The following is a 21,815-nucleotide window of genomic DNA, read 5'->3' as shown; positions in this document are numbered from 1 at the left end:
AGGTGATTACTTGTTTCTCATCAACATCCTTTTCTTTCTGATTAAAATATTTCCTCTAGCATTTCTTGCAGAACAGATTTGCTGTTGATGAAATCCCTTAGCTTTTGTTATCTGGTTAACTATTTCTCCTTCATGTTTGAAGAATACTTTTAACAGACATACTATTCTATGGTAAAAATTTTCCTGTTTTCTTTTTTCTTCAACACTTTAAATATGCCGCTCTCTGTTGGCATGTAATGTTTCCATTGAAAAGTTTCCTGAATTGTCTTGATGCTTGTAGATGTTCTTCTGTGTCTGAGTATTGAAGAGATAGATATTTATTATAGCCTTGGAAGTCTGGGCTTATTTGTAACTATCCTTCTTAGGAAAGCTTTTCAGATATTCAAAAGGACTTGGATATTGTAATCTAAGCTGTATCTGCTTTAGGAGGCACCCAAGCCCAGTAACACTTTGGTTCTTGCAGTCTCATAGAGGTACTGCCTTGATGGTCTTGGACAGGGTCTGGAAGAATTATCTGTATTACCAGGCAGCAGCTCTTATTCTTTCTCCCAAATAAACAGAGTCTCTCTCTTTCTGAGTCATCTGAAATTGAGGGTGGAGTGAGACAAGATGCCCTGTAGCCACTACCACTATGACTGTGCTTGTCAGACCTGAGGCCAACACAGCGTTGGGTCTCACCCAAGGACTGCTGTAATCACTGTTGCCTACTGCCTATGTTCACCCAAGGCTCTTGGGCCCTATAATAAGAAGGTGGCAAAAGCAGCCAGGACTGTGTCCTTCACTTCAGGATAGTGAGTTCTCCCAGGTCCCAGGCAGGTCCAGGTATGCTGTTCAGTAACCAGGGACTAGAGTTAGAAACCTTAGAAGTCTACCCAGTATCTCACTGAACTGTCTCTGAGCTGGTACTCAAACCATAAGATCCTGTCCTTACCACCATTTCCTCCCCTTTCCAAAGGCAGAGGAGCCTCACCCCACGGCCACCACCACCAAAGGCCCACAGTGAGTGTTCTACCTGATAGTCCCTTAAGACCCAAGGGCTTTTTAGTCAGGTTGTGGTGAATTCTGTCTGGTCTAGGAATCCACCTTCAGAGCAGTGCACTCCCCTCTGGACCAAGGCAGGTCAAGAAATGCAATCCAAGAGCCAAGTTCTGCAATCAGGGATTCCAAGAATCTGCTTGGTGCTCTACTGCTCTGTGGCCAAGCCCATACCTACGGTGCAAGACAAAGTCCCCTTTACTTTTCCCTCTGCTTTTCTCAAGCAGAAGGAGTCTTGCCCTGCAGCTGCTACAGCTGGTTATGAGTCTCACCTGAAGCCAGCAAGTCTCAGAGGCTCACCCAAGGCCCTGGATGTAGTATCTGGGTATCACTGCTATTTAGTCAAGGCCCAAGGGCTCTTCTGTTAACAGATAATGAATGCTTCCAGGACTGAGTAATTCCCTTCATGGCAGCAGGTTCCCTTATGGCCCAGGGTGTGTCTAGAAATGTCCTCCTAGAACTAGGGTTTGGAAAGGAGGCCGCACAACTGATACATTCTCTATCCTGCTGTGGCTGAGCTGGTATCCAAGATGCAAGACTAAGTCTTCCCCATGCTTCCTTCTCTTCTCCTGAAGCAGAAAGTTTGGAGCTGCAAGTTCTGCAGCCTGGGGTTAGTGGAGGACTGATGCCCGTACTGTCTTAGCCTCCTTTATGGTGCTTCAGTAGGTCATTATCTCTGGGTTCAGTTCAGCATTGGGACTCTCTTAGGAGCTGCAGTCCTTGTGGCCTAGACTGTCTTTTGGGTTTATTTATAGCCCAAGAGCACTTTCATCCTCCGTGGTGAGGTTTGTGGGAACTCAAGTTCCCACCTGTGGAATCCGTGATTCCCCTCAGGCTGGCACTGGTTTAAATGCTCCCTCTGTGGGTGAGCATCAGCAGAGCTTGGTCTGGTTTTCTCTCTGCTGTAACAGGTCAGCACTGAGTTCAATGTCTCAATTACTGTGCTCTCTCTTCCCCAGTGCACAGAAATCCTCTCTGTACCCCACCACTGCTGTTGGGGTGGGAGATAGAGGGTGAGGAACCGGGGGAAGTTTGGTGTTGGTAACTCAAGACTGTTTCTACCTCTTCAGTGCCTCTTTTAACAATATAAAGTTAAAACCAGATACTGTGGGTAGTCAGCTGTTTTTGGTTCTTATGAAGGTGCTTTCTTCATATAGCTAGTTCTTAAATTGGTGTACCTGCAGGGAGGACAATCAGTGGAACCTTCTATTCCACCATCTTGATTTGCTTCTCCTCTCCTAAATTCGATCTACAGATTCAGTGCTATCCCTTTCAAAATCCCAGTAAATTTTTTATTTAAAATTGTTTGTCAAAATCAAAGGAGCTGAAATAGCCAAAACAATTTTGGAAAACAAGAACAAAGTAACAAAGTTGGATAAACATATTACCCAATTTCAAAACTTCTTATAAAGCTACTGTAACTAAGACAGTATGGTATTGATGAAAGGACAGACATGTAGCTCAATGAACAGAACTAAGAAGGCTAGTGACAGACCTACAATATTAAGCCAATTGATTTTCTTTTTTTTTCTTTTTTTGATACAGAGTCTGGCTCTGTCACCCAGGCTGGAGTGTGATGGTATAATCCCAGGTTACTGCAACCTCTGTCTCCTGGGCAACCCATGCTTTGATAAACAATGCTTTAGAGTATTATTAAAGCTGTATTAACCTTGTAGATCTACAAATTGGTATTTCTCCCAAATAGAGACACACAGACAAGCACACAAAAATCTCCTGTGACCAAATAGTTGGTGACCTGCAAATCTTCTTTTATTTTTATTTGATTATAAAGCTTAAAGCAAACCACAACTATTGTGCTCTTATTGTCACCACTATTGGACCCCAGCTCACAGCCATTGTGAATTATCTAATAATCTCTGTGTCACCTCCTGGCTGGGGCATCCCATTAGCATGCCGCAATCATATCTCAGGGCTGTAGCCTCCAAACAGCCAGGAGATGGAGGCCATCTGCTACCTTTACTTCTGTAGTGGGAGCTGTGATCCTGCCTCTCACTATGAACTATACCATAGGACATTTCTCAACACATAGGAAATGTTTTCATTCTGAGTAGCCAAGAGGATAAAAGAAAAAAAAAAAATGACTCTCTAGGCAATCACGTGACTCATAATTTCAGAAGGCATAAGGAGCTTTCGAGTCTTAGGTCTTTCTGACTTATCCCCACATGTATAACTTTCTGCAGCACAGACCCCTGACTCTAGTTAGCAAGTGACACAGATGAACTACCCAGTTCTAACCCCTCTGTTGTTTACATACTGTGCATTTTCATTTGCAAGATTTTCGCCTTCAGTTCCCAGCAATGTGCTACTGTAGCAGACATGTAATCTTAGAGAGTGTAGGAGTAGATTAAACTTTTTCTTTTCCTTATGTCTTTTTTCTAAGCCCTTCTGTTCTTGGAGTAGCCCGTTCTTGCTTCTCATTTTCCCAGCTACTATATACTCAGTGCTGGTCCAACTCTCCCTCTAGTGGTAATTTGTTTCATCTGCCATAGTTACCTAAAAATGTATGCTTTAGAATGTTAGCATTCAAAAGTTTGACTGCTATTCATAATAAAAAGTAAATTTTATATCTGCACACCATTCACACATGGAAATATAGCTAAAATAAAAATTTCACAAAACAGCATTTGTCCTAAAATTGTGGACATTTTCTATTCTATTCTATTCTACTTTCCTTTAGAAAATTATGTTAGATATTACCCACTAATTTGATTTAATGAATTCAACAATCAACAAACTGCAACCCATGCTTTGATAAATCATGCTTTAGAGTATTATTAAAACTGTATTAACTTTGTAGACCTACAAATTGGTATTTCTCCCAAAGAAAGACTCACAGACAAGCACACAAAAACCTCCCGTGACCAAATACTTCATGACCTGCAAATCTTCTTTTATTTTTATTTTATTACTTCTTTTATTTTATTTTCATGAAATATTTGTATATAATGACTTGGTAAAAATCTTGCAGTGAAGAAACCAGCCTGTTTGCATAATTCAGTGTTTCTTGAATTTAACCATGGACGTAATATTTCCAAAATATAAACACATCCAACAAAATTTGACAAATCTAAGAGTTGCTAATAAAACTCATAAAAGAATTATACCAAGGGATAAAATTTTGAGAAATTCTGCTTTATACACGAGAAGAAAATTCACAAATAAATCTAAATGCCAAATATACACCCAAAACTTAACAAAGATTTATACAGTTAGGCAATGGCCTCCTGAAGGTATACTTTAAAAGCTACTTTGAGGCCAGGCACGGTGGCACATGCCTATAATCCCAGCACTTTGGGAGCCCAAGGCGGGTGAATCACGAGGTCAGGAGTTCAAGACCAGCTTGGCCAACATGGTGAAACCCTGTCTCTATTGAATTAAAAAATTAGGTGAACATGGTGGCATATGCCTGTAATCCCAGCTACTCGGGAGGTTGAGACAGGAGAATTGCTTGAATCAGGACCCAGGAGGCGGAGGTTGCAGTGAGCCGAGGTCACACCACTGCACTCTAGCATGGGCTACAGCGCACAACTCTGTCTCACACAAAAAAAAACAAAAAACCTGCTGCTCAGGAAGAATAGACAAATGTGGTTTGATGGCAAGAGCTTTGGAGGTAAAGGGGAAATAACTGTTAAAGCTAAAAGGGGTGAAATATGAAGTTATATCCAGGGATGTTAGGAAATAGAGTAGCTTGGTTTAGCTAACTCTTATCCAGATGCTCTTTGGGCTTGCTGTTGCTATCAAGTGATTTTGTCCCCTGCAGTCCAGATGGAGAGGAAAATCAGTGGTAGAGGGCACCATCAGAGGCCCAGCAGCCTATGAAGGGGGATTTGCTGATTCAACAGGGAAAAAGATTTTGTTCAGTTCATTAACTCACAGACGGTGACTAGTAGAAAACCAAATCTCAACATGTCAAATACATAAATTTATAAACAGATTAGGATTGGGTAAATGCAGTGAGAGTAGTGAGCACAGAAGCCATTTGGACAACTTTTGGAAATCTGAAGAACAGTCCAAGGTAATATGATCCCTGGGGCACTATAACAGTATCTAAGGAAAGAAATATAGGTCAGAAAACAAGCCAAGGCCAGCAGGAGAGACTGACTCAGACAACAGCTGTATTCTCTGCAGCAAACACTTCCCGGAGTACCTTTCTGCTCCTCTTGTCTGAGAGCTGGCTCTCACCTACAAGTCCTGCTTAAGAGGCAGGTGTAGTACCCATAATTTTTGGTACAGGGGATTGGACTGCAGTGAACACCCAGTCAGTTCTAGCTTAGCTGGAGTGAACAGATATTTTTCTGAAAAGGAATTTGTTCACTGAGAATATAATTAAGGTTTTGAATCCCTGGAATGAAAATCTGGTAATGGGTTACCCATGTTCCTTTACTCTGCTCATACTACAAAAGCAAGTAAAGAGATTGTCTGAAAAAGTATGAATCAGACCCAGTGAAATTACTAGAGATGAGAGAAAAGGAAGAAGAAAATAACTTCATTTCCTAACTTTCCTCCTTTTTACCCTAGTTCCCTGTGAAATTTAGCTATATGCTTAATCTTGGGTGCATTGAGATAAACTCTTGACTGTCCCAAATCATCTTATTTTATGTCAGTAAGTTAGAATGCATGTCAGGGTCTTATATCCAAATAACCTTAACTAAGTCAGCCTCAAAGGCAAGACACCTTTGAGTTGTATGCACCCCAGCGAGAGTATGGATTTACAAAGGAAACTGTGGAGAATTCAAATACTAGATATAACACAAAGTGTCTCACACAAATTATAGGCATCAGGGGCTAACACACAAACTGGGTCACTCCTACCTTCTTTTCCAGAAATCCTGGAGGAGTTGTTTTTAGAGATAGAAGATAAGAAATTACAAATGTTAGGGAGAGGGACATTTTTAATAACTGTGTCTGGAGAAGTAGAGGTCTGGACTGATAGAAAAGAATTAAATTCTGAAGGGTTCAACGGGACAGAATGGATACAGAAGAAGAGACAGAGGTTGCCTGCTTACCTCTGTTCTGGACTTCTAGACAGAAAGGCTTGTGAAAGTTCACCAGAGGAAGAAAATGTATAAAATAGTTCAGGGAACAAATTTTTCTTGAATAAATATGAATTAAGCAAAATATTCACTGTGATCAGTCTCTTAGGTATTTACACATTGATCTAGATGTAGTACACTTTGTTAATTGATTAACATCTATTCACCTCTAATTTTCATAACAAGACCCCAGTTTTGTAGGCAAATAGTATGTTCAGTCACATGGGGATAAATCCCGTTTGGTCGTAGTAAATTTTAGTGATTTCCATCCTTTTTCTGGTAGTAGATTTGAGAACTGCAACCCAACTTTGGACAATGAAATGTAAGATTATGTCTGCTAGGGGTTTATGAGAAAAAAAAGTTTCTTCCTAATAGGAAAGAATGTATGAGAAGGAAATTTTATTTTTCTCTCTTCTTTGCTTCTTTATTGCATTGAAAGTTGTCATATCACAGTATGATACCTAGGGTGCTGTGGCTATATTGCATCGATGAGGGAAAGGCCAAGATAATCATAGAGAGGTCAACTTCAAGTCCTGATATTCTTGAGTTTATGTCAAACTCTAGAAAACCCTGTTGTCAGATTTCTTAAGTGAATCAATACATCTCTGTGTTATTTAAACTGCTATGGTTGGGTGTTCTGCACAGACAAAAGCATCAAAATTGCTATAATAGGTGAAGGGAAGCAGGTGAATCTAATGGAGGGAAGGATAAAAGGCCAGAGTCCTGTATTAAGCAAAAAAGCAGAAGATGCTAGTGCTGAAGGTACAATATAAAAATAACATTCCTGGCCGAGTGCAGCGGCTCATATTTGTAATCCCAGCACCTTAGGAGGTTGAGACAGTCAGATCACTTGATCTCAGAAGTTTGAGATCAGCCTGGACAACATGGTGAAACCTCATCTCTCCAAAAAATACAAAAATTAACTGGGTGTGCTGATGTATGGCTATGGTCCTAGCCACTTGGGAGGCTCAGGTGGGAGGACCTCTTCAGCCCAGGAAGTCAAGGCTGCAGTGAGCTGAGATCACACCACTTGCACTCCAGTCTGGAAGACAAAGTGAGATCCTGTGTCAAAAATAGAAAATAAATAAATAAATAAAGATTCCTGTTGTGTGAGCCTTGTTGGCTCAAAATCAGACCCTGCAATGTGTCTATGCAAAGGAAGGAGACAGCCAAGTTTTAACTTGGCTGGGAGGGGTGGTGTTAATGTGCTGTTCTTGAAGGTACCAGTGGCTTTCTATTCATATTAAAGACTTGGTACATTGAATCTAACATATATCCTAAATCTGCTTACATACACCAATGATGGGCAAGCCATTTGCGGCCATAGTACTAGCCTGATAGTACTAAACAAGCTGTCACTCAATTGAGAAGTTCCCTATCTATCACTTGGTATGTTAATGTTTAATGCATTGTAAATAACTTTGTTTTATTTCATGTGCTACAGATTGTTAGAGCTAACAGTGTCATTATGTATATTTAATTCAACTGGAAAAGAACATACACGCACTAAGTTTGGAGTTACCAGAAATAGAGTTCAAAGTTTTATTTCAGGGCAAAGATTTTGGGGGTAGTAAAAAAACAAGAACAAATCATTAGCAAAATGGGAATGAGAAAACCTGCATGAGAGTGAATGGTTCAAGGAAATTGCTTCAATACCTGCTGGTATTTGCAAATCTTCTTGGGCTGAAAGAAACATTCTAGGTTTTTCTTTCTTTTTTATTTTTTAATTATTTTATTTTATTTTATTCTATTCTATTTTATTTTATTTTTTGAGACGGAGTTTCCCTCTGTCACCTAGGCTGGAGTGCAATGGCACGATCTCGGCTCACTGCAGCCTCCGCTTCCAAGGTTGAAGCAATTCTCCTGCCTCAGCCTCCTGAGAAGCTGGGATTACAGGCATGCACCACCATGCCAGCTAAGTTTATATTTTTGGTAGAGATGGGGTTTCTCCATGTTAGTGAGACTGGTCTCAAACTCTGGACCTCAGGTGATCCACCTACCTCAGCCCCCCAAAGTGCTGGGATTACAGGCATGAACCACCATGCCCAGCCTTGGGTTTGTCTCTCTTAAAGAACAAGGGGCAGCATGCATTCACAGTTTGGAAGAGGTATAGTGGAAATCTAAGCCTAGTTTATTGACTTACAGTCTAATTTCCTTTGCACTTCACCCTTATTACTAAGCTGAAGCTATAGACATGTATAAAAATGGTGATAAATAAGTGAATTCCCAAAATGAGAACAAACACTGGAAAGAACACAATGCTTCCCATAACAAACTTACTGATGTGTTCAAAATTCTGTTTCCCCTCTCTTTTAAACCACCTTGAAGCTAAAAGCCATGGATTTCTATCCATGTTAAAGGCGTCAGCCCTCCTGGCAGAAAGTACTGAGAGCCGTCAATATGCATATACAAATAGACGTTATTTTCTTGAGTAATTGCCATTGCTTATTAAGTCACTGACTCCATATTCTTGCATATAATTTTTTTTCATTCCTGATTTGGCAGCAGTGAAATGGCAGCAAAGAAACCTTTTATGCAGGAAACAATTTTACTTGAGATACCTAACACTTCCTCTTTTGTCTACAGGCTTCCCTTGGATGTGGCTCTCTCCTAGGGAATGCGATAACTTTTAAATTAAGAAATAGTAATTGATCTTACAGTAGTTTGACTTTATTTTCTTTTTCTTGTATTTTGAAAAAACTATGTCAATGCGAGATATACTCTCTTCTCATTCCTTCTAAATACGTGCATCCTGTCCTCTCCACCAAAGTAAGGGACTTTAAAGAGAAGAACCTATGAAAACACGTTTTTTTTTTTTGTTTTGTTTTGTTTTTTGTTTTTCCCATGATGGGCAGAAGCAGCAAGAAACATATAGTTGCTGAGCTATTGAAACAACCTGGGACTACTGCAGTTAGCATTGCATTCATCTCATTAGGACAATACACCATAGATCTATTTCACCACTTTCACAGGATGGAGAACGTGGTCACCCATACAGCCTAGAGCACTGAAGGAGCTATTAATAATCTATCTTTGTAAGTCACAGCTTTATATACGGCAAATGGTGGGTTGGACTGCACTATCATCCACTTAAAAACCAGTAAAGGTATTGGAGGACAGGATACTAGGGGCCATTATCATTATTTCTTTTGTTATCATGTAACCTTCAAATAGCCTTCTTTTCTTTTCTTTTTTTTTTTTAATGTATTTGATTAAAAAATTCTCTCCTTCCTTCCTTCCCTTCCTTCTCTTCCTTTCCTTCCTTTCCTTTCTTCCTCTTTCTTTTTTAAATTATTTATTATTTATTTTATTTTATTTTATTTTAATTGCATTTTAGGTTTTGGGGTACACGTGAAGAACATGCAAGATTGTTGCATAGGTACACACATGGCCGTGTGATTTGCTGCCTTCCTACCCTTCACCTATATCTGGCATTTCTCCCCATGCTATCTCTCCCCAACTCCCCACCCCCAACTGTCCCTCCCCCATTTACCCCCAACAGACCCCAGTGTGTAGTGCTCCCTTCCCTGTGTCCATGTGTTCTCATTGTTCAACACCCGCCTATGAGTGAGAACATGCAGTGTTTGATTTTCTGCCTTTGTGTCAGTTTGCTGAGAATGATGGTTTCCAGGTTTATCCATGTCCCTACAAAGGACATGAACTCATCGTTTTTGATGGCTGCATAATATTCCATGGTGTATATGTGCCACATTTTCCCTGTCCAGTCTATCGTCGATGGACATTTGGATTGGTTCCAGGTCTTTGCTATTGTAAACAGTGCTGCAATGAACATTTGTGTGCATGTGTCCTTATAGTAGAATGATTTATAATCCTTTGGATATATACCCAGTAATGGGATTGCTGGCTCAAATGGAATTTCTATTTCTAGGTCCTTAAGGAATTGCCACACTGTCTTCCACAATAGTTGAACTAATTTACACTCCCACCAACAGTGTATAAATGTTCCTATTTCTCCACATCCTCTCCAGCATCTGTTGTCTCTAGATATTTTAATGATCGCCATTCTAACTGGTGTAAGATGGTATCTCAATGTAGTTTTGATTTGCATTTCTCTAATGACCAGTGATGATGAGCATCTTTTCATATGTGTGCTGGCCACATACATGTCTTCTTTTGAGAAGTGTCTGTTCATATCCTTCACCCACTTTTTGATGGGATTGTTTTTTTCTTGTAAATTTGTTTAAGTTCCTTGTAGATTCTGGATATTAGCCCTTTGTCAGGTGAATAGAATGCAAAAATTTTCTTCCATTCTGTAGGTTGCCTAAAGCCAACATTAACAAATGGAATCTATATTTTTTTTTTTTGAGACAGAGTTTCGCTCTTGTTACCCAGGCTGGAGTGCAATGGCACGATCTCGGCTCACCGCAACCTCCGCCTCCTGGGTTCAGGCAATTCTCCTGCCTCATCCTCCTGAGTAGCTGGGATTACAGGCATGCGCCACCATGCCCAGCTAATTTTTTGTATTTTTAGTAGAGACGGGGTTTCACCGCATTGACCAGGATGGTCTCGATCTTTTGACCTCATGATCCACCCGCCTCGGCCTCCCAAAGTGCTGGGATTACAGGCTTGAGCCACCAAGCCCGGCCAACAAATGGAATCTAATTAAACTAAAGAGCCTCTGCAGAGTAAAAGAAATTATCATCAAAGTGAACAGGCAACTTACTATCTTTTTTTTTAATCTGTGGATTCTATAGTGATGACCTCTGTATTATGTTCCTATTGCTACTGTAGCAAATTCCCTCAAATATAGCTGCTTAAACAGCACAAATTTATTTTCTTTCAGTCCTGAAGGACAGAAGTGGTAAAGACATATAGGTCTAAAATCAAGGTGTTGGCATGACTTCTTCCTTCTGGAGGCAAGAGAAGAAAATCCATTCTTGCCTTTTCCAGTTTTTAGAGGCTGCATGTGACCCTTTCAGCCATCTTCAAATAAAGCCACATAACCTTTTGTTTTCCCTCTGACTTCCTGCCTCCCTCTCATAAAGACCTTGTGATTGTACCAATGCATCCAGAATAATCACCCTGTCTTAAGATTCTTAATGCAATCACATCTGCAAAGTCTATTTTGCCATTTAAGATAACAACAGATTCATAAATTCCAGGAAGGTGGTCTTTGGAAGGAGAACATTTTTCAGCCTACCTTGATCTCTTTTTCATTTCTGATGTTACTAAGTTGTACCACTTTATTTTTTTCATGGTTAGTCTCTCTAAATTTAATTGATCTTTTAAATCAGTTTTTTATTTTATAATCTTTTCCATTGTTATTCTGTTTTTAAATTCATTGATTTCTGTTCTATTATTATGTTTCTTCTTCTGCTTCCTTTGCAATTGAATAGCTGTTATTTTTCTAGTCTCCTAAAGAGTAAGATTGGATTATTTATTTTAGATCATTTTTTCTTTTCTAATATATCCATCTAACATTATACATTTTCTTCTAAGTACTACTTTCATTGTATACCACAAATTTTAATAAATTGTATTTTCATTTTTATTTAGTTCAAACTATTTTTTTTAATTTCTCTGTGACTTCTGTTTTTTCATGTGTTATTTACAAGTGTGTTGTTTTATCTCCAAATATTTTGGAATCTCCCATCTGTATTTCTGTTTTGGATTTCCAGTTTAATTCCACTGTGATCTGGCAACATACTTTCTATGATTTCTATACTTCTAAATGTGTTAAGGCGTATTTTATGCCTGGCAATGTGGTCTATCTTTGTAAATGATCCATGTGAGTGTAAGAAAAATGTGTATTATGCTGTTGGATGGAGTATTCTTTAAGTGTCAATTAGAACAAGTTGATTGATAATGCTATTCAGGTCAACGCTATTCGTAATTTCCTGTTTACTTGTTCCATCAATTGTGAAAAGAGAACTGTTGAAGTCTCTAAGTGCAAAGGATTTCTCTAGTTCTGCCTGTAGTTCTATAAGTTACTGTCTCATGCATCTTGTTCTCTTGTTAGGTACATTCATGTTAAACATTGTTATGTCCTTTTGGAGAATTGGCCCCTTTTATCATTTTGTAAGGCCCCTCTTGATTCCTGTTAATATTTATATACTTTTCTGAAATCTGATTTGTCTGAAGTTAACATACTACTCAAGCTTTCTTTTGATTAATGTTGGCATGCTATACCTTCCTCCATCCTTTACTTTGATCATACCTGAGGATTTGTACTGAAAATGGTTTTATGATAGACAATGTACAATAGGGTCTTTCTTTAAAAAAAAATCCCTCTGACAATCTCTTTCTTTCAATTCATACATTTAGATCACCCAAATTAAAAGTGATTTTTGATATAATTGGAATAGTATTTATCATATTTATAACTCTTTTTTATAAGATCACTTACTCTAGTCAATGTTTTTCTTCCCTTTTTCTGCATTCTCTGGTTTTAATTGAACAATTTATATGATCCTATTTTATTTACTCTCTTATACCTCAATTGTATTTTATTTTAAATTTTTATAGCAATTGCTATAGAGTTTGCAATATACCTTTACAACTAATGCAAGTCCACTATCAAATAATATATAGTACTTCACATATAGTGCAGAAACTCAGAACAAAGCACCCCAAATTTCTCCCTTGCACCCCTTATTACATTGTTGTCATTCATCTCACATGTGCTGCACTCACTGAAAGCAGTTACTATATTTCCTTCAAGCAAATGGTTGCCTATTAGATTGATGAAAAATAAGGAAAACAAAATATTTCATTTAGCTTTGTTTATGCCTTTTTAACACTCTTAAGTAGATCTGAGTTTCAGACTCATATCATTTCCCTTCTCCCAGAAAAACTTCTTTCAACACTTTTTGCAAAGCAGTTCTGCTGAAAATGAATTCCCTTTTTTATTTGTCAGAGAAAGTTTTTTATTGCTCATTCACTTTTGAAGGAAAATTTTGTTGGCTATAAAATTCTAGTTCGGTCATATGTCTTCCAATCAATTAAATAGTTTATTTCACTCATGGTTTCTGATGAGAAATCTGTTCTAATTTTTGTCCTTGATCCTCTGCGGGTAAGCTGTCCCCCAAACTCCCTGGATTCTTTCAAGATTTTCTCTTAGTCTTTGGTTTTCTGAAGATTGAATATGATATGCCTAAGATTGGTTTTTGGTATTCTACTTGGTGTTATCTGAGCTTCTTGGATCTAGGGTTTGGTGTCTGTCATTAATTTTGGAAAATGCATGATCATTATTACTTTAAATTTTTCTTTTTTTCCTTATTATTTTTCTGCTTATATTGCAATTATATATATGTTAGAGTTTAAAAATTATCCCACATTTCTTGGATAGTCTGTTCTATGTATTCACTCTATTTTCTCTTTGCATTTCAGTTTGGGAAGTTTCTGTTGACCTATTTTCAAGCTTATTGATTCTTTATTGGCCAGGTACAGCCTACAGATAAGGCCCTCAAAAATATCCTTTTTGGGAGGCCGAGGCAGGTGGATCACCTAAGGTCAGGAGTTCAACACTGGCCTGACCAACATGGTGAAACCTGGTCCCTACTTAAAATACAAAAATTAGCTGGGTGTGAACTCCCAGCTACTTGGGAGGCTGAGGCAGGAGAATCACTTGAACTCACGAGGTGGAGGCTGCAGTGAGCCAAGATTACATCAGTGCACCCCAGCCTGGGTGCCAGAGTAAGACTCCATTTCTAAAAAAAAAAATCCAAAAAACAAAAAAAACACAATACTTTGTTTTTATTACATTGCTTTTGATGTGTAGCATTGTCTTTTGATTCTTTCACAGAGTTTCTGGTTTTTCTGCATAGATTATGTGTCTTTTCCGTCATCCATTTTTTCACCAAAGCCTTTGTCACATCAATCATAGTCATGTTTAGTTTCCTGTATAATAGTTCCAAAATCTGTATTTGAGTCTGGTTTATCTCTTCAGACTATGTTTTTCCTTACTGTTCAGAAAAATTTTTAGTTTCTCTTGAAAGCTTCACATGATGTACTAAGTAATAATAACTGAAGTAAAACACATTTAGTGTAGGGTTTTTCATTAATTTCACTAGGATTCAGTTTGTGTTTAATGATTGCTATAGTTGTAGGTGCAAGAGGCTTAACATTTCTCTTGTGTTCTCGTTTTTGTCTCTCCTATTGCCTTGTGATTTCCTAATAACTCCTGCTTAAATAGTGTACCTTGCAACTCTTCAGTTGTGATCTATTGTCATTAAACTGGATCCCTATTGATGTGGTAGTGTCTGAGCAAGGGAAGTATTATATAATCTTATGATTAAATCTCAGTATTTGTGTGAGTCTATGCTCCAGGGTCATGACTTTCAAAAATGTTTCTTAGCTCTCTTTCTGTTAGGTAAGATGAGAAGGCTAGACATGGCTGGAGTGGAGGAAAATGTACTCACACTCAGGCGAGATATGACGCTTATAGAGTCTTTTTACCTGCAAGTAGGCCTTTGTTATTGAGAATGCTCTGGGCTGATTTAGAAATGGTTTCTTTCCTTCTCATCCTGCCAAAGCCATGAGCGGATTATTCTTGACTCTCTACCAAGAGAACCTGTTGGGATTCCTGAAGGTAAACTCCATGAAGGTGTGAGGGCTTTCCTAGGACTGCAACTTCCATGAGTTCTCACTCTTAATGCCAATCTGCACTCAACATCCAACAATTTTTCAAAATTACCATTTAAATGTTTCTAACAGCTTGCAGCTCCAGAGGCTTTTGCTCCAGGTAAGCAGAAATGTAAACAACTCTGTGCATTTGGGTGCTTTTCCAGATATTGGAGTACTAACTTGCCCTGCTATCTCAGTCTTTCATTAGCCCAAAGAAAAGTTGTTGATTTTAAGTTTATTCAGAATTTCCTTATTTTAAAGAAGAGAGTAACGGCTTCCAACACTCTTTATGTCAACAATGTAACCAGAAGATTAAGTAATTCATTTTTTACTGTATTTTATAAAAGTCACCATGCAAGATGGACTGCAAATTAAAGAAAAAAGATGATCCTTCATAGAAAATCATTGAGAAGTTCTCTTTTAAGTGATATCAGACTCCCCTGGGGCTGACTGTATCACAGCATCAGGGACAATGAGTGGGCAGTGAGTGTGAGGGGAAGCCATGTCTTCATTTATTCATGATACAAACCCTGCCTGAGCAGGGCTCACATCTTTATCAAAATACACAGATTGGGATACTCATACAGTAATTTCCCCTTAGGCCTGTGTAAGATTTGGAGGAGCCAAGACTCAGTGTTTTGACGTTCCCCCAACTCCTCCCTCCTCTTCCAAAGACTCTTACTATAAGAACAAAACAAAAGCATATAAGTATAAAGTAATATTTTTATTATTATTCTCTGAGGTCCAGGGACACGGAAGACAGAGAAGAGCCTGAAATGAAGGCGAGGAGAAAGGAAAAAGAAGGCGGATCATGACGAGGTGGTCAGGTGTTTGGGGAGCATATTCGCTTTCAAGGTGAGTCTTCACTCTGGGTGTATGCTCATGATGAGCTGCACACCAAACTCAGGCTGCTGACTTTTCTTCTGCCCTAGACCTTGAACTTGCAGACATAGGGTAACTTTGAATCACAGTTATAATCTTTCCACTTCAGAAATCCTAGAAAGACAGAATATAAAAGGCATGGGGCTGGGGAAAATTTGTGAACCCAATGAAGAGGCATCCCAGGTTTCAGCCTAGGGTTTAAAGCTGCTCTCTCATCATCACCAGTATCTCAATCCAGGGGAAGGAGACTCAAAGAAAGCAGAGATTGGAGTAGATGGGAGAAGACACATCAACACTGCATTTCCTAGCTGAAAAGGATTTCGTAAAGGTCAGGGCTAGAAATAGGGTGGAAAGTGCTGGGAAGAGGCAGCTCTTCTGTTTCTTACCTGTGCTTCTTGACAGGCTCCCACAGTGGCCAGGGTTTGTGATGGTGGAGGGATTTTTCTCCCATGCAAAGTAATTCATCACATCAGTGCTACTCCACTCCCATCCATCTTCACCAAGCTCGGCACCCTATACAGTACAGGAGACAGCCAGGTGAAAAAAATAGCCATTGAAGGTCTCTTTGCATGGCCCCTTAGCTGTAACACCTGATTCCCTCCCCAGCCTCAGGAATGTTGGTTTGCTTATCCAGATGCTGCCCTAGAGGCCTCTGCGATGGAAGCTCTTCCTTGACTCCTTGCTGTTATTGGAAAATCCCAGCCAATAAACACAAGATCTTTGGAACCACTCAAGGTAATATGTTACTTACAGAACAATAAGTGGTGTAGCATTTGTGATTAGTCTGTAGCCTCACAAATAATGTCTATTCTGTAGGGGGGGCAAAAATTGATCCTATCTTAATTTAGAATTCCCTCAGAATAATAGATGCAGACTCCCTGAAGTTCATATAATTGATTTGTAACGATTCATGTGAGAATTACGTAAAAAGTTTCACAAGAGTCTGATTAATTTTATCTAAAGATTAGAGATCTCCACAGATTTCAGCTCTTCGGCTCTCTCATGGACTTTCTTTTCCCCCAAATGTTCCCCAGAATCTGAGCTCCAATGCTTTCCCAAGTACTTCCTAGGCAGGCACAGGGGACAGGGATTGGGCCTGGGAAAAAACAGCAGTCAGCGTGAGAGGTAACAGAGAGGAGAGGGTATACTCGCACCTGTGTGGGGTCATGGAGACCAATCCAGACGAACGAGTAGCCGTGATTAACGCTCTTGACCAGGGAGGACACGAATGATCCCTCCGCCCCGCTGAGCACAGACACCAGGTTTCCAGAGGGCCGCTTCTGACAGGCCAGCTTTGAAGGGGAGACAGAGAATGAGAAAGGGCTTCAGACCTGCTAGGTGAGGGCAGGGCAAAGGTAGGTGGGAGGATGACTGTGTGAAAGATAAATGTGTTCCTCCTCATTCCCAAGGAACTTTCCTAAATGGAGACCCTCCTCCCCCTGAGACCTGTGTGGACTTTCCCCTGTCACCTCCAACCCCACATCTAACCACTCACATCTGCATCTATCCAGGATTTTGGTGATGTAAACAAGGCATAGCAGTGGGAGCCATAGGCCTTGGAGCCTTTGGGACAGCTGATCCGCGGTGAGGGCAGTTCCTGCTGGGGATCTTCACCTGAGGTGGAAGAAGAGGGAGAGGGTAAAATGAAGAGTGGGGACTGGGGTGAGAGAGGACCTTGGGGAATACCTAGGCCTATCCTTGGGGAGGAAGACCACATTCCTGACTCCCTTTAATCTTTCCTCATGTTTTCAGAAGTTCTTTATCTCAAAATAGCCCCTATAAATGGGGCACCATCTAGTCTCTTATTACCCTTTCCCCTTATTCAACCATTTAACACTCTCTTCACTCTGGGCTGTCTCTACATTGGGTCCTCCAATTATTGTCCCTCCCCTCATCTCATTACTGACCCTCCACACTTTCCCACCAATGTATATTAGAGTGCGCTGACTAAATGGAAGCCATCTCATTCCATTGTTAGTGGACCACCGTGGAGCCTCCTTCTACAAGTTAACCTGAAGGAAGGAGTGATGATGCAGAAACTGCAGGCAGTCTCATTAGACACCACACCATCACCTCATGTGACATGCGGGAGCCTTCCACCTCTTCTTGGCTCTGAGCATTCGTAGGGAACCCAGTGCTAGAGACAGAGGAATCTCACCTTGGACCTGAGACAGGAGCATGAGCCAGGAGAGCAGCATCCAGGACACACTGGGCAGGGCCATGGGAAGCAGCATGGTGTCTTCGACTTGAGGAGGCAATCAAGGGTCACTAAAGGAAGAGTGGTTAGTGGGAGAACACGCAGAGACCCTGCTGCCTTTTATATTTTTCCTTCTCTAGCCCCCTTCGAATAAAGTGAAATTGGTCACATCTGTCCTACAGTTCTGAGTGAGTTATGAATCTGTGTACTCTTCCATCCCCGAGCCCTCCCAGGACAGCCTTGCTGAGTCTCAGAGCTCCTGTGCTCTCTAAGGAAGAGACCCTCCCATGCTTCTCCTGTATCATGTGAGGTGGCCCCTCCCTGGGTCTCATCTTGTCTCAGCTCTTACCTCTCTGGTGAGATCTGGTATGCTTTGTCTGGTCAGGAAACACTGGGTTTTTATAAGAGGATCTTAGGGAGGGGCATTGGAGTGAATAACGGCCATGTGCAGGCGGGGCCAGGGTCATGGGGAGGCCTTGGCACTGGTTCAAAAGATACCTTTTCAAGAAGGAGACTCTTCCTGGCAAAGGCTGGGAATTGTCACAGTTGTTGCCTTTTTCCCTTTAGCAGGTCAGCACTTTCCCCACAAACAGTTGAAGTTTGCACATTTCCCACCCTCTTCCAGATATCTTCTGAGAAACTTATGGGAATAAAGGCAATCTTGTGAACCTGGTATTACATAGTTTAGAAAATATCATGGCATTACATAGTTAAGAGAAATGTCAAAACTGTGCTTTTGATCAGACTGCCAGGAACTCGCTTCTGTAGGCATACATGTGAATTTCTTTATACCTTACCTAGTAACATTTAAAATAAATTAATAAATAAAAATTAGGAGTGCATTGAAATTAGAAGTATTGGTGAAGACAATGTATTAGTTGAGATGAAGAAAGAATACAAACCAGGAGAGGCAGCACTGGTTCAGATTCACTGCTTCAACTTTGCAGCAAGAGGTAAAGGAAGCTTGAAATAAACTTGTGAGTCAATAGGCAAGCCAAGGTATTATGGAACAGCAGTTAAATAGATTTGCCTTCCAGCTATCTCTGTGTGAGAAGACCAAGAGACAGTTCCTTGGTTTATTGTAATTCTGAGCTGACAGTTCGATACCTCAGAGTAGCGCTCTTTGATTGTAATCTGCACACCCATGGGAATCTTCAGGGCCTGTTCAGAGTAGCTGTGCAGTTATAATTTTCATAATTACACAAAAATATTATTTGTCATTTTCACTATGTTGACATTTGCACTGGTGAGGCAAAAGAAATGAGGGATAGAAGTTCTGGTGCCTTAACATTAATCAGGGCAGTGGCACCAAATTTTATTGCTCATATCCACGCTCCTGCAAGAAACAAAATAAAGGCATTTTTGCTTGAAAATCCTCATGAACTTGATGAAGTAGAGTAGTGAATTGGCTTCAGTAAATCTCAACCCGTGAATAAATCTAGAGGAAATATTCTGTGTGACTAAATGAGAAGTTGATATGCGAAAGTACAATGGTTGTCTTGGGGGAAATAATTTGTAACACTGAGTTTTACTTCACTATTTCCTGGAACATCATTTTTACTTGAAAAATAAACCCAGGCAAACTTTACTTATTGACATATGGGTAATTTGTTAACATGTTTTCAAAATTGATAAAAATGAATGAGTAAATAAATATTTTTAAATTTTATATATACATTATTATAAATATCAATAGCTCACATAAACAAAAAAATTTTGGGGGGGTCCTCAATATTTTTTAAGAGTGCAAAAGTGTCCTGAGATCAAAACAGTTTGAGACCTCTGGTTAACATCTAGCTGGCAGTGTCCAGAAAATATAGGAGATGGAGACAGTATTGTATTACAGTGCAGGAATACCATCATCAAAATTTAGAAGGTGGGAAATTCTACAGGACAAATAAGAACATTTCCCCAGCAAGTGAATTTAAGGAAATAAAGCAACATATCACTCTTAACATGTGAAAGATACATCAATCAAATAAAATGTGTGAACCAGGCTTGGATCCTGATTTGAACAAATTAAAAAATTAAGAAACAAATGGGTAAAAGTATTTGATAACGTTAAGGGACTATATCATGTTCAGATGTAGTTATAGTACTGAAATTATATTATTTAAAGTATCCTTATCATTTAAGATCCATAATACTAACAAATGAAATATGTTATTCAGGATTTACTTCAAAATAATCTAGCATGGTAGAGATACAGAAAGAAATAGATAAAACAAGAGAGGCCTTGAGACCATGATAGTTGTTGCTTGGTGGTAGTACTATAACACTATTGTCTTCGGAATTTTATAACACTATTGTCTTCGGAATTTTATCTAAAATATTGGGGGAAATTTTGAGAAAAAGAAACATTCAGGGCCATCATGAGAAATAAATTCAAAGGCCAATCTGACTCAAGAACATAGCTCCAAAGTTCCTGAACAAAACACAAAACAAATTGAATTCATTAATATATACAATAAATGAAGAGAAAGAAGAGTTAATCATGGAAATAATGATAGTTTATTTTGATGAACTACTAATACAACTTTCAAGTTCAGAAATTCAAAGAGAAAAAATATATAGTCATTTTAAAAGAACAAAATTATTAAGTGAAATTCAAAACCCATTAGTAACTGACAAAAAGCCTTAAACAAGAGTTAGGAATAACTTTAACATGTTAAAGAAATATATAGAGAATCAAAAGTAAAATACCGAAAAGACTTCCTTAAAAATCAGGAATATACAAGTGTACCACCCTCATTGAGTCTAGCATGCAATAAAAAATACACTTGGAAAAGAAAAAAAATTAAATAGGGAATGAGTAAATAAAGTTGTCACTATTTGTGTATGATAGATATGCTCTCTCCACAGAAAACCCAGAAGACTCTTCAAATTAATTGTTAGAATTAGTGGATGAATTTAGTAAACAAGAAGAAGGTGAGATCAATATATAAATCCCAATTGAATATTTATATTCCAACAATAAAGTCAGAACAGGTATTTTTAAGAAAAATACTATTTTTAATAGGAAGAAAAATATAAAGGCTCTAGATATATATCTGACAAAAATAGTTAAGACCACATGAAACCTTTTACACTTTAAAGACGACTTTAATATACGTAAAAATGTATCATGTTTTAGAAAGACAGATTCAATACCCTGAAGAGGTTACTTTTCCCTACACAGATGGTCCCCAATTTATGATAGTTCTATTTAAAATTTTTCTGTCATACCATGTTGAGAAAGTGATACGCCTTCCCTAGAAACCTCATTTCAGATTGTGAATATTGATCTTTTACTGGGCTAGCAATATGCAGTATGTTACTCTCTCAAGATATCTCAGCATAGGCAGCAAGCACTGTCCCGGTGGACGCCATCATGAAAGTAAACAACTGGTACTCCACAGTGTACTGTGTTTTTCAGATGATTTTGCCCAACCGTGAATGCAGGTGGTGTGCCTGGGGACTATCTTAATAGCTGGCTGTCAGAATTGGAACCTGGTACTTAAATAGCCAAGGGCTTGGCCCTTTCTCCCACCCTCCTAGCAGACCATTTTTAATCTACATAATTCGGTTTGTACACAGGAGGAGGAACTTTACTCAATTTTGTCCAGCAGTCCTCAAATTTCAAATACACTTGGATGTATAGTGGGAGCAGAAGACGGGGTGCTTATGTTCAATTGTCTGACTCTATGGCCCCACCTATTCAAAAAGGTTCAGTTAAATATGAATTTATCATTACACTCCCTTTCAAACTTTACTGGTCATTCCTCCATTATCTATTCTTCTGATTTCCTATTGGTACACAAAAAACTATCCCAAGGTTAGTGGCATGAAACAAGTTATTATTATTTCTAATGTTTCTGTGAGGTAACTGGGATTGTCTGGATGGTTCTCCCTTGGAAATTTCTTATGAAGTTGCATATGATGGCTATTGCATATAATGAAGCATCAAATGGACTGGCCTTCAAAGATGATTACACACATGGGTAGCAGTTGACGTTGGTTATTGCCTGAGCACTCAGATGGGACTGCTAATGAGAATTACAAGGCAGTGGCCCTGTGCCTTG

The 21,815-nt window shown here is 39.2% G+C and overlaps 1 protein-coding gene across 1 annotated transcript; it reads right to left on the bottom strand.

The window, feature by feature from the left end:
* Nucleotides 1-15,380: 15,380 nt before the first annotated feature.
* On the bottom strand, nt 15,381-18,162 carry REG3G (regenerating family member 3 gamma). The gene is made up of 6 exons (XM_017536681.2): nt 18,104-18,162; nt 17,716-17,825; nt 17,053-17,171; nt 16,712-16,849; nt 15,944-16,070; nt 15,381-15,671 (listed from the first exon to the last, which is right to left on the bottom strand). Exons 2-6 carry the CDS (start codon nt 17,789-17,791, stop codon nt 15,604-15,606), a joined length of 528 nt encoding a protein of 175 aa, XP_017392170.1. The 5' UTR covers nt 17,792-17,825; nt 18,104-18,162; the 3' UTR covers nt 15,381-15,603.
* Between the last annotated feature and the right edge of the window lie 3,653 nt (nt 18,163-21,815).

This window comes from Cebus imitator, unplaced genomic scaffold (assembly GCF_001604975.1).
Source record: "Cebus imitator isolate Cc_AM_T3 unplaced genomic scaffold, Cebus_imitator-1.0 Scaffold100, whole genome shotgun sequence".
Lineage (NCBI taxonomy): Eukaryota > Metazoa > Chordata > Mammalia > Primates > Cebidae > Cebus > Cebus imitator.
This window is presented reverse-complemented; position numbering and strand designations above follow the sequence as displayed.

Coding starts and splice junctions, on each gene's coding strand:
- REG3G (XM_017536681.2), bottom strand. CDS start 17,791: ATGCTGCTTCCCATGGCCCTGCCCAGTGTGTCCTGGATGCTGCTCTCC. Junction 17,172..17,715: donor GCTCCTGTCTCAGGTCCAAG/GTGAGATTCCTC, acceptor CTTCCACCTCAG/GTGAAGATCCCCAGCAGGAA. Junction 16,850..17,052: donor AATCCTGGATAGATGCAGAT/GTGAGTGGTTAG, acceptor TCCCCTTCAAAG/CTGGCCTGTCAGAAGCGGCC.